General features: G+C 42.8%; 1 protein-coding gene across 2 annotated transcripts in view; it reads left to right on the forward strand.

Moving 5' to 3' along the window:
- LOC112266134 (membrane-associated phosphatidylinositol transfer protein 3-like) overlaps window positions 1-15326 on the forward strand; it is a 130604-nt gene that overhangs the window by 27630 nt on the left and 87648 nt on the right. The window contains exon 3 of one of the 2 annotated variants that reach the window (XM_042296207.1): window positions 6905-7012. In XM_042296207.1, coding sequence (XP_042152141.1) covers window positions 6905-7012 — 108 coding nt within the window. The remainder of the gene's footprint in view (window positions 1-6904; window positions 7013-15326) is intronic. The other variant, XM_042296208.1, reaches the window with a different exon arrangement.

Consider the following 15326-nt stretch of genomic DNA (forward strand, 5'->3'; position numbering starts at 1 on the left):
TGGCTTTCCTTCTGGTCCTCTTGGTGCAGGGCTAGGGCAGTGGAGGCTTTTATTTAGTCTGTGTTATTTGGTTCTGGCTGCTTGTATATTTGATCTGTTTGCATAGCTGAAATCTACTTTCCTCTGCTCGGAGCCCCGGGGTTTCCGTTGTGTTCTTCTCTCTGCTTTAAACATGTATCACACCTCACAGGCGTTGTGTTCTTCTCTCTGCTTTAAACATGTATCACACCTCACAGGCGTTGTGTTCTTCTCTCTACTTTAAACATGTATCACACCTCACAGGTGTTGTGTTCTTCTCTCTGCTTTAAACATGTTTCACACCTCACAGGTGTTGTGTTCTTCTCTCTACTTTAAACATGTTTCACACCTCACAGGTGTTGTGTTCTTCTCTCTACTTTAAACATGTTTCACACCTCACAGGCGTTGTGTTCTTCTCTCTACTTTAAACATGTTTCACACCTCACAGGTGTTGTGTTCTTCTCTCTACTTTAAACATGTTTCACACCTCACAGGTGTTGTGTTCTTCTCTCTACTTTAAACATGTTTCACACCTCACAGGCGTTGTGTTCTTCTCTCTACTTTAAACATGTTTCACACCTCACAGGTGTTGTGTTCTTCTCTCTACTTTAAACATGTATCACACCTCACAGGCGTTGTGTTCTTCTCTCTGCTTTAAACATGTTTCACACCTCACAGGCGTTGTGTTCTTCTCTCTACTTTAAACATGTTTCACACCTCACAGGTGTTGTGTTCTTCTCTCTACTTTAAACATGTTTCACACCTCACAGGTGTTGTGTTCTTCTCTCTGCTTTAAACATGTTTCACACCTCACAGGTGTTGTGTTCTTCTCTCTACTTTAAACATGTTTCCACCTCACAGGCGTTGTGTTCTTCTCTCTACTTTAAACATGTTTCACACCTCACAGGTGTTGTGTTCTTCTCTCTACTTTAAACATGTTTCCACCTCACAGGCGTTGTGTTCTTCTCTCTACTTTAAACATGTTTCACACCTCACAGGCGTTGTGTTCTTCTCTCTACTTTAAACATGTTTCACACCTCACAGGTGTTGTGTTCTTCTCTCTACTTTAAACATGTTTCACACCTCACAGGCGTTGTGTTCTTCTCTCTACTTTAAACATGTTTCACACCTCACAGTCGTGTTCTTCTCTCTACTTTAAACATGTTTCACACCTCACAGGCGTTGTGTTCTTCTCTCTACTTTAAACATGTTTCACACCTCACAGGCGTTGTGTTCTTCTCTCTACTTTAAACATGTTTCACACCTCACAGGTGTTGTGTTCTTCTCTCTGCTTTAAACATGTTTCACACCTCACAGGTGTTGTGTTCTTCTCTCTGCTTTAAACATGTTTCACACCTCACAGGCGTTGTGTTCTTCTCTCTACTTTAAACATGTTTCACACCTCACAGGTGTTGTGTTCTTCTCTCTACTTTAAACATGTTTCACACCTCACAGGCGTTGTGTTCTTCTCTCTACTTTAAACATGTATCACACCTCACAGGCGTTGTGTTCTTCTCTCTACTTTAAACATGTTTCACACCTCACAGGCGTTGTGTTCTTCTCTCTACTTTAAACATGTTTCACACCTCACAGGTGTTGTGTTCTTCTCTCTACTTTAAACATGTTTCACACCTCACAGGTGTTGTGTTCTTCTCTCTACTTTAAACATGTTTCACACCTCACAGGTGCTGTGTTCTTCTCTCTACTTTAAACATGTTTCACACCTCACAGGCGTTGTGTTCTTCTCTCTACTTTAAACATGTTTCACACCTCACAGGTGTTGTGTTCTTCTCTCTACTTTAAACATGTATCACACCTCACAGGTGTTGTGTTCTTCTCTCTACTTTAAACATGTTTCACACCTCACAGGTGTTGTGTTCTTTCTCTACTTTAAACATGTTTCACACCTCACAGGCGTTGTGTTCTTCTCTCTACTTTAAACATGTTTCCACCTCACAGGCGTTGTGTTCTTCTCTCTACTTTAAACATGTTTCACACCTCACAGGTGTTGTGTTCTTCTCTCTACTTTAAACATGTTTCACACCTCACAGGTGTTGTGTTCTTCTCTCTACTTTAAACATGTATCACACCTCACAGGTGTTGTGTTCTTCTCTCTACTTTAAACATGTATCACACCTCACAGGTGTTGTGTTCTTCTCTCTGCTTTAAACATGTTTCACACCTCACAGGTGTTGTGTTCTTCTCTCTACTTTAAACATGTTTCACACCTCACAGGTGTTGTGTTCTTCTCTCTACTTTAAACATGTTTCACACCTCACAGGTGTTGTGTTCTTCTCTCTACTTTAAACATGTTTCACACCTCACAGGCGTTGTGTTCTTCTCTCTACTTTAAACATGTTTCACACCTCACAGGCGTTGTGTTCTTCTCTCTACTTTAAACATGTTTCCACCTGACAGGTGTTGTGTTCTTCTCTCTACTTTAAACATGTTTCACACCTCACAGGTGTTGTGTTCTTCTCTCTGCTTTAAACATGTATCACACCTCACAGGTGTTGTGTTCTTCTCTCTGCTTTAAACATGTTTCACACCTCACAGGCGTTGTGTTCTTCTCTCTGCTTTAAACATGTTTCACACCTCACAGGCGTTGTGTTCTTCTCTCTACTTTAAACATGTTTCACACCTCACAGGTGTTGTGTTCTTCTCTCTGCTTTAAACATGTTTCACACCTCACAGGTGTTGTGTTCTTCTCTCTGCTTTAAACATGTTTCACACCTCACAGGCGTTGTGTTCTTCTCTCTACTTTAAACATGTTTCACACCTCACAGGTGTTGTGTTCTTCTCTCTGCTTTAAACATGTTTCACACCTCACAGGCGTTGTGTTCTTCTCTCTACTTTAAACATGTTTCACACCTCACAGGTGTTGTGTTCTTCTCTCTACTTTAAACATGTTTCACACCTCACAGGTGTTGTGTTCTTCTCTCTACTTTAAACATGTTTCACACCTCACAGGTGCTGTGTTCTTCTCTCTACTTTAAACATGTTTCACACCTCACAGGCGTTGTGTTCTTCTCTCTACTTTAAACATGTTTCACACCTCACAGGTGTTGTGTTCTTCTCTCTACTTTAAACATGTATCACACCTCACAGGTGTTGTGTTCTTCTCTCTACTTTAAACATGTTTCACACCTCACAGGTGTTGTGTTCTTCTCTCTACTTTAAACATGTTTCACACCTCACAGTCGTGTTCTTCTCTCTACTTTAAACATGTTTCACACCTCACAGGTGTTGTGTTCTTCTCTCTACTTTAAACATGTTTCACACCTCACAGGCGTTGTGTTCTTCTCTCTACTTTAAACATGTTTCCACCTCACAGGCGTTGTGTTCTTCTCTCTACTTTAAACATGTTTCACACCTCACAGGCGTTGTGTTCTTCTCTCTACTTTAAACATGTTTCACACCTCACAGGTGTTGTGTTCTTCTCTCTACTTTAAACATGTATCACACCTCACAGGTGTTGTGTTCTTCTCTCTACTTTAAACATGTATCACACCTCACAGGTGTTGTGTTCTTCTCTCTACTTTAAACATGTTTCACACCTCACAGGTGTTGTGTTCTTCTCTCTACTTTAAACATGTTTCACACCTCACAGTCGTGTTCTTCTCTCTACTTTAAACATGTTTCACACCTCACAGGCGTTGTGTTCTTCTCTCTACTTTAAACATGTTTCACACCTCACAGGTGTTGTGTTCTTCTCTCTGCTTTAAACATGTTTCACACCTCACAGGTGTTGTGTTCTTCTCTCTACTTTAAACATGTTTCACACCTCACAGGCGTTGTGTTCTTCTCTCTGCTTTAAACATGTTTCACACCTCACAGGTGTTGTGTTCTTCTCTCTACTTTAAACATGTTTCACACCTCACAGGTGTTGTGTTCTTCTCTCTACTTTAAACATGTTTCACACCTCACAGGTGTTGTGTTCTTCTCTCTACTTTAAACATGTTTCACACCTCACAGGTGTTGTGTTCTTCTCTCTACTTTAAACATGTTTCACACCTCACAGGCGTTGTGTTCTTCTCTCTGCTTTAAACATGTTTCACACCTCACAGGTGTTGTGTTCTTCTCTCTACTTTAAACATGTTTCACACCTCACAGGCGTTGTGTTCTTCTCTCTACTTTAAACATGTTTCACACCTCACAGGCGTTGTGTTCTTCTCTCTACTTTAAACATGTATCACACCTCACAGGTGTTGTGTTCTTCTCTCTACTTTAAACATGTTTCACACCTCACAGGTGTTGTGTTCTTCTCTCTACTTTAAACATGTTTCACACCTCACAGGCGTTGTGTTCTTCTCTCTACTTTAAACATGTTTCACACCTCACAGGTGTTGTGTTCTTCTCTCTACTTTAAACATGTTTCACACCTCACAGGTGTTGTGTTCTTCTCTCTACTTTAAACATGTTTCACACCTCACAGGTGTTGTGTTCTTCTCTCTACTTTAAACATGTTTCACACCTCACAGGTGTTGTGTTCTTCTCTCTACTTTAAACATGTTTCACACCTCACAGGTGTTGTGTTCTTCTCTCTACTTTAAACATGTTTCACACCTCACAGGTGTTGTGTTCTTCTCTCTACTTTAAACATGTTTCACACCTCACAGGTGTTGTGTTCTTCTCTCTACTTTAAACATGTTTCACACCTCACAGGTGTTGTGTTCTTCTCTCTACTTTAAACATGTTTCCACCTCACAGTCGTGTTCTTCCGTTGTGGCTGTAAGCTACTCTCATCAGCGATGCTCTCTGGGAAATGACTCTTCCTGTCTCAACTCCTGCAGCGTGTTGTTGGGATCTGGATGCTGAAATGTGTGTGTATGTGTTGTCTGCATCTACACATGTTAATGTACAGTATTTGCATACCAATGTAAATTTGGTTGAAATGCTTCTACACATTTTTGTGTATTTGCATGTGTGTGTTGACAGAGAAAGAAAGAGAAGGAAGATAAAGGGCTGAAGAGACAGACAGTGACCAGTAGGCCTCCCAGTGTGATCGTAGTGGACGGGCCTGGCAGGACAGTTTCACAGACACTCTGAGATGCCAGGCATGTGTGAGTGTGTGTGTGTGAGAGAGCGAGAGAGAGAGAGAGAGCAGTGCATTGGACATGGTGTGTCACTCTGTCTCTATGACCCAGCCCATAAAGAACTACCATCTGACCATGGTACTGTGACTGCAGCAGCCCAGAGTGACCATCACATCAGACAGCCACTCTGACCATGGTACTGTGACTGCAGCAGCCCAGAGCAACCGTCACAGCAGACAGCCACTCTGACCATGGTACTGTGACTGCAGCAGGCCAGAACAACCGTCACAGCAGACAGCCACTCTGACCATGGTACTGTGACTGCAGCAGGCCAGAACAACCGTCACAGCAGACAACCACTCTGACCATGACTCATGCTCATCATTAGCACATCACGCTGTCGCTTGAACTGGCTCTGATGACCGTCCAATGGGAGTCTGTTAATCCTCTGATTGGTAGTTACACGCCGTGTGTCACTGATGTAGTCTCTTTCCACACCTGCTGTGTCTGGGTTTGGCTGAACTAGGGGAAATGTAGCAAAGGACAGAAATAAACTGTATGGAAATGTCTGTATTGACAGAATCAAATATGGATTTTTTTTGTGGCAACCATTCGTCTAACCCCGCTCTCTGTGTATCTGTGTGCAGTAGATTCTATCTGCTGTCCCTGTGTGTATGTGCCCCAGTAGATTCTATCTGCTGTCCCTGTGTGTATGTGCCCCAGTAGATTCTATCTGCTGTCCCTGTGTGTATGTGACCCAGTAGATTCTATCTGCTGTCTCTGTGTATCTGTATGCAGTAGATTCTATCTGCTGTCCCTGTGTGTATGTGCCCCAGTAGATTCTATCTGCTGTCCCTGTGTGTATGTGCCCCAGTAGATTCTATCTGCTGTCCCTGTGTGTATGTGACCCAGTAGATTCTATCTGCTGTCCCTGTGTGTATGTGCCCCAGTAGATTCTATCTGCTGTCCCTGTGTGTATGTGCCCCAGTAGATTCTATCTGCTGTCCCTGTGTGTCCCTGTGTGTATGTGTCCCAGGCACTAACCCTTAATGCTCTTTTAAAATACTCTGGATGAGAGTGTCTGCTAAATGACTAAAATGCAAATGTAAATCTTCCTCCCTGTGTGTCTGTGTGTCCCAGCAGACAGATTGTAACCCTCCTCCCTGTGTGTCTGTGTGTCCCAGCAGACAGATTGTAACCCTCCTCCCTGTGTGTCTGTGTGTCCCAGCAGACAGATTGTAACCCTCCTCCCTGTGTGTCTGTGTGTCCCAGCAGACAGATTGTAACCCTCCTCCCTGTGTGTCTGTGTGTCCCAGCAGACAGATTGTAACCCTCCTCCCTGTGTGTCTGTGTGTCCCAGCAGACAGATTGTAACCCTCCTCCCTGTGTGTCTGTGTGTCCCAGCAGACAGATTGTAACCCTCCTCCCTGTGTGTCTGTGTGTCCCAGCAGACAGATTGTAACCCTCCTCCCTGTGTGTCTGTGTGTCCCAGCAGACAGATTGTAACCCTCCTCCCTGTGTGTCTGTGTGTCCCAGCAGACAGATTGTAATTGTAACCCTCCTCCCTGTGTGTCTGTGTGTCCCAGCAGACAGATTGTAACCCTCCTCCCTGTGTGTCTGTGTGTCCCAGCAGACAGATTGTAACCCTCCTCCCTGTGTGTCTGTGTGTCCCAGCAGACAGATTGTAACCCTCCTCCCTGTGTGTCTGTGTGTCCCAGCAGACAGATTGTAACCCTCCTCCCTGTGTGTCTGTGTGTCCCAGCAGACAGATTGTAACCCTCCTCCCTGTGTGTCTGTGTGTCCCAGCAGACAGATTGTAACCCTCCTCCCTGTGTGTCTGTGTGTCCCAGCAGATGTGCTGGAGGGGAAGAGTGCCATCCTCCTGGGGATGAGTCAGTGGAACTCCAACGACCTGGTGGAGCAGATCGAGACCCTGGGACACATGGACCAATCACAAGGTATGTTACACGCAGGGTATACTGGGGGCATGAGAGGGCACTAATGCCCGCTGAACATCTTTTCAACTCTCTCCATCTCCTATTGTAGTACTGCGGAGCTGCTCGCTCTCTAAGACATACATGCACGCTCTAACACAAAAAAGCGCAAACTCACACGCACACATTCACACTGTTTTGTGCAGTTAAACAAAGAATTTCACACAACAAATCATAAATGAGGGCTTTGAATCATTCAAATTAAAACAAATTAAAACATCCATTTATGTGTTTGTACATTCGGTTAGTTTAACAGAAATCAGACAGGGCTTGATGCTCTGCTGCATGTAGTGATTTGTAAAATTGGAATTTTCCTCCTTGTTATCGGTCAATACAATCTCCCACAAACAATTTAGTTTGTGCTGATGGTTTATTTTTGTTTTTGTTTAATTTATTTATTATTTATTTAATTAATCTCAGTGCTCTGATTTGCAAACCCCAGGGATTTATTTGGTCTTAAGTAACTCCCTCTCTCTTGGTTATTATTTTGGTCTTTGAAGATTGACAGGCCCCTTTCCAGAGGCAAATCCATGCATGCCTACTGGAAGCAGCTACAGTAATTCAACTACCTTCTCTGAAAATTACCTCTCCATCACTCTGCTTCCCTTTATTCAGACTGGCGATGTTTATCAACTGACATCAACTGTATCAAAACTGTATTTCATCTTAAATCACATTCATGAAATATTGGTTAGTGTTAAATGGAATGGAGGGTTTTTCAAATGTTTTTCAAATTGATCTTACAAGTGATTTCCCAAATTAGCTAATTAAGTGTACTGCAGACTCATGCAAATGACTCTCTGTAATGTAGATTCATGTTTTATATAGTCTCAGCACAGGTAGTTCACCAGAACATTTTGACTGAACCAATGGGAGACTTACTATCGCCATATTATACTTCAGAAATCCCACAGCCTTGATAGTGAGACACATCAATGGTAGAAAAACAGCACAATGCTTTGTGTTTTTTAATATTACAGAATTCCCCAAGCGGTGGTGGGGGGGGCTGTTTAGAGACTGCAACGAAAACAGCCGCTCAAAACAGATGACTCACTGAGCCACCCAGTTAATAAGCCCTGTCTATAGTCTTATTGTGAATCCCATACGGCACCCTATTCCCTATGAAGTGCACTACTTTTGACCAGAGCCCTATTGCCCCTGGTCAAAAGTAGTGCATTACATAGGGAACAGTGTGCTTTTTGAGACACAGCTCGAGTGTTTACCCTAACAGCCAATGCAAACCCAGCTGAATTTCTCTATTGGGCAAGACAATGGGGAATTAAGAAAATGGGTTGGGCCATGCATCATGCCTGCTAGTGTCTCCCTCTCTTTCTCCCATGCCACCATATAGAAATCACCTCATTTCTGGCTGGCCCCAGTCCTTGTGCACACTTTGCAGGTGGGAAGGGTGGGGTGGGACGTCACTTGCCAAAATATGCACATCAAACATCTCCAAATCATTGTTAGATGAAGGAGGGATGGATATCAATGTGAACTATTTGGGGATTGTTTTTTCCTGCTGAATACAGATATTATTATTCTTTCTGCGAGTTTTTGCAGTCTCGATTTTTAACATGTAAATCTTGGTGGGGCAAAAGAAAAAATGTGGGATGCATGCCAGCAAAGCCACCACACAACACAACACTAAACAATGCATTACTTGCACTATAACAGTGACAAACAGTGCTCACAAACTTTTCGGGCCTACATGAAGCTGTCCCAACAGCAGTTCCAACATCTTACCACTGCTACACCTGGCTATCAGTGGAATCTTGTCTGGCAACGCAACAGTTAATAAAGACTCAGTTACTGCCTTTTAAAAAACATGTCTGACTTGCTTAAACAAATGTGGTTTCTAATGACAATTAAGATGTACAGACTATGGCATAAGGGGACAACACGCGGATAAGAGGCAATCTGTTATTTCGATCAAGACATGAATGAGCGAGCTAGGACGGACGTAGTCAATATAACTATTCGTTTAGCACTTTTGAAAAGTACAGGGACAGAATTCAGAACACGGACTGTTCTTACAGTGTTCTCCTTGTACACCAAGTCAGAACCGTATGATAAATAAAGGGGGCATATAAGCAGACAATGAAAGCTCTTACAATATTCAATGATTACATTTCTCTAAAACAGCTTATAGGCTAAATGTGCACCACCAAGTCAAAACAGTAGGTGACATTAAGATGGGGAAATATACCACATTATTATGTTGAGGCATATGGGCTACCAATAGCTTACTAAACAACATACACTTAGTATTACTTTCTTAGCTACAGTATACATACCTCCCTGGCATATTACATCATGTATGCAGCAGCAGCACTACTACCAGGAATACGACTTTCCCGAAGCGGATCCTTTGTTCGAACCACCCAAGGCATTCGAACTGATTCCAGAGGCTGACCCAAAACAATGTTGATGCAGAAGAGGTAAACGGAGCGGTCTTCTGGTCAGACTTCGGAGGTGCGCACACCACCCTCCGTTTCTGAGTATATTACTCACTAATGTTCAGTCTCTAGATAACAAGGTAGGCGAAATTTGGGCAAGGTTTGCTTTCCAAAGAGACATCCGGGATTGTAGCATACTCTGTTTCATGGAAACATGGCTCTCTGGGGAAATGCTGTCAGAGTCGGTACAGCCACCTGGATTCTTTGTGCGTCGCATCGACGGGAATAAACATCTCTCCGGGGAGAAGAAGGGTGGGGGTGTATGTTTCATGATTAACTCATGGTGTAATTGTAACAACATACAGGAACTCAAGTCCTGTTCACCTGACATATAATTCCTTACAATCAAATGCCAACATTATTATCTCCCAAGAGAATTCTCGTCGGTTATTGTCACAGCTGTGTATAGCTCCCCTCAAGCCGATACCACGACGGCCCTCAAGGAACTCCACTGGACTCTATGCAAACTGGAAACCATATATCCTGAGTCTGCATTTATTGTAGCTGGGGATTTTAACAAAGCAAATTTGAAAACAAGGCTACCTAAATTCTATCAGCATATTGATTGTAGTACCCGGGCTGGCAAAATACTGGATCACTCCTACTCTTACTTCCGTGATGCATACAAGGCCCTTCCCCGCCCTCCAAATCTGACCACGACTCCTTTTTGCTTCTCCCCTCCTATAGGCAGAAACTCAAACAGGATGTACCAGTGACAAGGACCATTCAATGCTGGTCTGACCAATCGGAATCCACCCTTCAACATTGTTTTGATCATGCGGACTGGGACATGTTCCGGGTAGCCTCAGAGAATAATATAGATTTATACGCTGATTCGGTGAGTGAGTTTATAAGGAAGTGCATAGGAGATGTTGTACCCACTGTGACTATTAACCTTTTTGGGATAGGGGGCAGCATTTTCACTTTTGGATTAATAGCGTGCCCAGAGTGAACTGCCTCCTACTCTGTCCCAGATGCTAATATATGCATATTATTATTAGTATTGGATAGAAAACACTCTGAAGTTTCTAAAACTGTTTGAATGATGTCTGTGAGTATAACATAAATCGTATGACAGGCGAAACCTGAGAAAAATCCAACCAGCTAGTGGGAAATCTGAGGTTTGTAGTTTTTCAAAGCTTGGCCTACCGAATACACAGTGTCTATGGAGTCAAGTTGCACTTCCTACGGCTTCCACTAGATGTCAACAGTCTTTAGAAACTTGAATTAGGATTCTACTATAAAGGTGGGGCTCATGTGACCTGTTTGAGTCAGTGGTCTGGCAGAGTGTCTCAGGCTCGTGACGTGAGCATCCTGACAGAATTAGCTCTCGTTCCAGTGCTTGTCTTCAGACATAGGAATTCTCCGGTTGGAACATTATTGATGTTTTATTTTAAAAACATCCTAAAAATTGATTCCATACATCATTTGACTTGTTTCTACGACCTGTAACGGAACTTTTAGAGTTTTTGTCTGGACGAAGTGCTCACGCCTCATGAAGATGGATTTCTGGGCTGAACACGCTAACATCAAGTGGCTATTTGGACATAAATTATGGACTTTATGGAACTTTATGGAACAAATAATTTATTGTCGAACTGGGATTCCTGGGAGTGCCTTCTGATGAAGATCATCAAAGGTAAGTAAATATTTCTAGTGTTATTTCTAACTTCTGTTGACTCCAAAATGGCAGATATTTCTCTGGCTGGATTGGGCTCTGAGCACCGTTCTCAGATTATGCTTTTTCCGTAAAGTTATTTTGAAATCTGACACAGCTTGTTGCATTAAGGAGACTTCTCCAGGTTGCATTAAGGAGAAGTCTATCTTTAATTCTGTGAATAACACTTGTATCTTTTATCAATGTTTATTATGAGTATTTCTGCAAAATCACCGGATGTTTTGGAATCAAAACATTATTGCACGTAATGCGCCAATGTAAACTGAGATTTTTGGATATAATTATGCACATTATCAAACAAAACATACATGTATTGTGTAACATGATGTCCTATGAGTGTCATCTGACGAAGATCATCAAAGGTTAGTGATTATTTTTATCTATATTTCTGCTTTTTGTGACTCCTATCTTTTAAAAACAAATTATTTTACCCCCTTTTCTCCCCAATTTTGTGGTATCAAATTGTTAGTTATTACTATCTTGTCTCAGTTCGAAAGCCATGCGTCCTCCGAAACACAACCCAACCAAGCTGCACTGCTTCTTAACACAGCGCACCTCCAACCCGGAAGCCAGCCGCACCAATGTGTTGGGGGATGGGTAGCGCCAAGAAGTTAATGTGTGAAAGTTACATATTTCCCCCCCAAAAAATTTAATTTCGCACGCTGCCTTTTCAGAGGAATGTTGTCGAGGGTTTCCGCTACTGGAACACCTGTGCTAGAAAGGTTAAAACCTACCCTAACCAGAAACTGTGGATAGAGGGCGGCATTGGCGCAAAACTGAAAAATAGAAACAACGCAGTTAACCATGAAAAAGAAAACCGGGAATATGGTTGAATACAAACAGTGTAGTTATTCCCTCTGCAAGGCAATCAAACAAGCGAAATGTTAGTATAGGGACAAAGTGGAGTCACAATTCAATGGCTCAGACACGTATGTGGCAGGCTCTACAGACAATCACGGAATACAAAAAGAAAACGTCACGGACACCGACGCCTTGCTTCCAGACAAACTAAACACCTTCTTTGCCCGCTTTGAGGATAACACATTGCCACCGACATGGCCCACTACCAAGGACTGTGGGCTCTCCTTCTCCGGGGCCGATGTGAGTAAGACATTTAGATGTGTTAACACTTGCAAGGCTTCCGGCCCAGACGGCATCCCTAGCCATGGCCTCAGAGCATGCGCAGACCAGCTGGCTGGTGTGTTTACGGACATATTGAATCTCTCCCTATCCCAGTCTGGTGTCCCCACATGCTTCAAGATGGCCACCATTGTTCCTGTACCCAATAAGGCAACGGTAACTGAACTGAATGACTATCGCCCCGTAGCACTCACTTCTGTCATCATGAAGTGCGTTGAAAGACTAGTCAAGGATCCTATCACCTCCACCTTACCTGTCACCCTAGACCCACTGCAATTTGCATACTGCCCAATAGGTCCACAGATGATGCAATCGCCATCACACTGCACACTGCCCTATCCCATCTGGACAAGAGGAATACCAATGTAAGAATGCTGTTCATTGACTACAGCTCAGCATTCGACACCATAGTACCCTCCAAACTCATCATTAAGCTTGACGTCCTGGGTCTCAACCCTGCCCTGTGCGAATAGGTCCTGGACTTCCTGACCGGCCGCCCCCAGGTGGTGAAGGTAGGAAACAACATCTCCACTTCGCTGATCCTCAACACTGGGGCCCCACAAGGGTGTGCGTTCAGCCCCCTCCTGTACTCCCTGTTCACCCATGACTGCATGGCCATGCACGCCTTCAACTCAATCAACAAATTTTACTACAAAACAGTAGTAGGCTTTATCACCAATAATGACGAGACAACCTATAGGGAAGAGGTGAGGGCAGGAAAACAACCTCTCACTCAAAGTAAAAAAACAAAGGAGATGATTGTGGACTTCAGGAAACAGCAGAGGGAGCACACCCCTATCCACATCGACGGGACAGCAGTGGAGAAGGTGGAAAGTTCTAAGTTCCTCGGCGTACACATCACGGACAAACTGAAATGGTCCACTCACACAGACGAAGGCGCAACAGTGCCAATGAGCGCCGATATGTTTTATCTGTAATTTCTCTTCGTATTTCTCTTCATAAGAAAAGGATTAAAAAGCATTTGCCAGTAGATTGTCAATTTGATTCATGATGATGACTGCTAGCTAAGATTTTGAAAGTATGATGTTGACATGATCAGTTCAATCAAGGCTACTGTAATTTTATCTGTGGCCAATGACCTTGAGCCTTCTTGGATGGGCACTTCTAATGTAACTCTATGGCAGAACCCAAGGGGCTTGAATTTTCAAGTTCTCACCTTAGACTTGGTGGTGACGTAGTGTCCCCACGAGTGACAGAACACTGAGCTAATAATTCCGTAACTAGAGAACATTACCAACACCTACGCTCCGTATTTTCCACTGGCTGCCCCACCATGCAACTTTATTAACTCAATGTTAATATATATATATATTTTTTAAATGTTTTAATTGTTTGCAAACTGATATGTGACACGTACTAATGCCAAAATAACATGCAAGCCTGCCCCACCTGCCCTGAATGACGGGTCGCCACTGGTTTTTCGAGACATACAACCATCACTATTACTAATGACATCACATGAACTTTACATGATAAATCAAAGGATGTGAATCTTGTTAGCACTTCCGAGCTGAAGTTAGTGAGTGAGTTTTGAAGTCTGAGGAAGGATCAACGTCAGATAGTTCACATTCACAGCAATCTCTTCATTAGTTTTGTCTTCTCTAAGGCTTCACTGAAAAACCATTCATTGCCAGCTCAAGGATTACTGATTGATCTCTCTGACTGTATTGAACTCAGAGAATATTTCTTGGTTGGCTATAACATCATAAAATGCAATACCATGCAGGAAAACATGCAGTACCAGTCAAAAGTTTGGACACACCTACTCATTTATTTGTACTATTTATTTTCTGCATTGTAGAAGACATCAAAACTATGAAATAACACATGGAGTCATGTAGTAACCAAAAATGTGTTAAACAAATCAAAATCTATTTTATATTTTGGATTATTATTCAAAGTAGCCACCTTTTGCTTTGATGACACACTATTGGCATTCTCTCAACCAGCTTAATGAGGTAGTCACCTGAAATGTATTTCAATTAACAGATGTGCCTTGTTTAAAGTTAATTAGTGGAATTTATTTCCTTCCTAATGCGTTTGAGCCAACCAGTTGTGTTGTGACAAGGTCTGTGTTGTGTTGTGCCCTATTTGGTAAAAGACCAAGTCCATATTATGGCAAGAACAGCTCAAATAAGCAAAGTGAACGACAGTCCATCATTACTTTAAGAAGGTCAGTCAATCTGGAAAACGTCAAGAACTTTGAAAGTTTCTTCCAGTTCAGTCGCAAAAACCATCAAGCGCTATGATGAAACTGTCTCTCATGAGGACCGCCACAGGAAAGGAAGACCCAGAGTTACATCTGCTGCAGAGCATAAGTTCATTAGAGTTAACTGCACCTCAGATTGCAGCCAAAATAAATGCTTCACAGAGTTCAAGTAACAGACACATCTCAACATCAACTGTTCAGAGGAGACTGTGTGAATCAGGCCTTCATGGTTGAATTGCTGCAAAGAAACCACTATTAAAGTACACCAATAAGAAGAAGAGACTTGTTTGGGCCTCAAAACACGAGCAATGGACATTAGACCGGTTGAAATATGTATTTTGGTCTGATGAGTCCAAATTTGAGATTTTTGGTTCCAACCGCCGTGTCTTTGTGAGACGCAGAGTAGGTGAACGGATGATCTCCGCATGTGTGGTTCCCACTGTGTCAGTGATTTATTTATAATTCAGGGCTCACTTAACCAGCATAGCTACTACAGCATCCTGCAGTGATACACCATCCCATCTGGTTTGCGCTTAGTGGGACTATCATTTGTTTTCCAACAGGACAATGACCCAACACACCTCCAGGCTGTGTAAGGGCTATTTGACCAAGAAGGAGAGTGATGGAGTGCTGCATCAGATGACCTGGCCTCCACAATCACCCAACTTCAACCGAATTGAGATGGTTTGGGATGAATTGGACCGCAGACTGAAGGAAAAGCAGCCAACAAGTGCTCAGCATATGTGGGAACTAGTTCAAGACTGACTACCTCAT

The sequence above is a fragment of the Oncorhynchus tshawytscha genome, linkage group LG13, assembly GCF_018296145.1.
Source record: "Oncorhynchus tshawytscha isolate Ot180627B linkage group LG13, Otsh_v2.0, whole genome shotgun sequence".
Classification (NCBI taxonomy): Eukaryota; Metazoa; Chordata; class Actinopteri; order Salmoniformes; family Salmonidae; genus Oncorhynchus; species Oncorhynchus tshawytscha.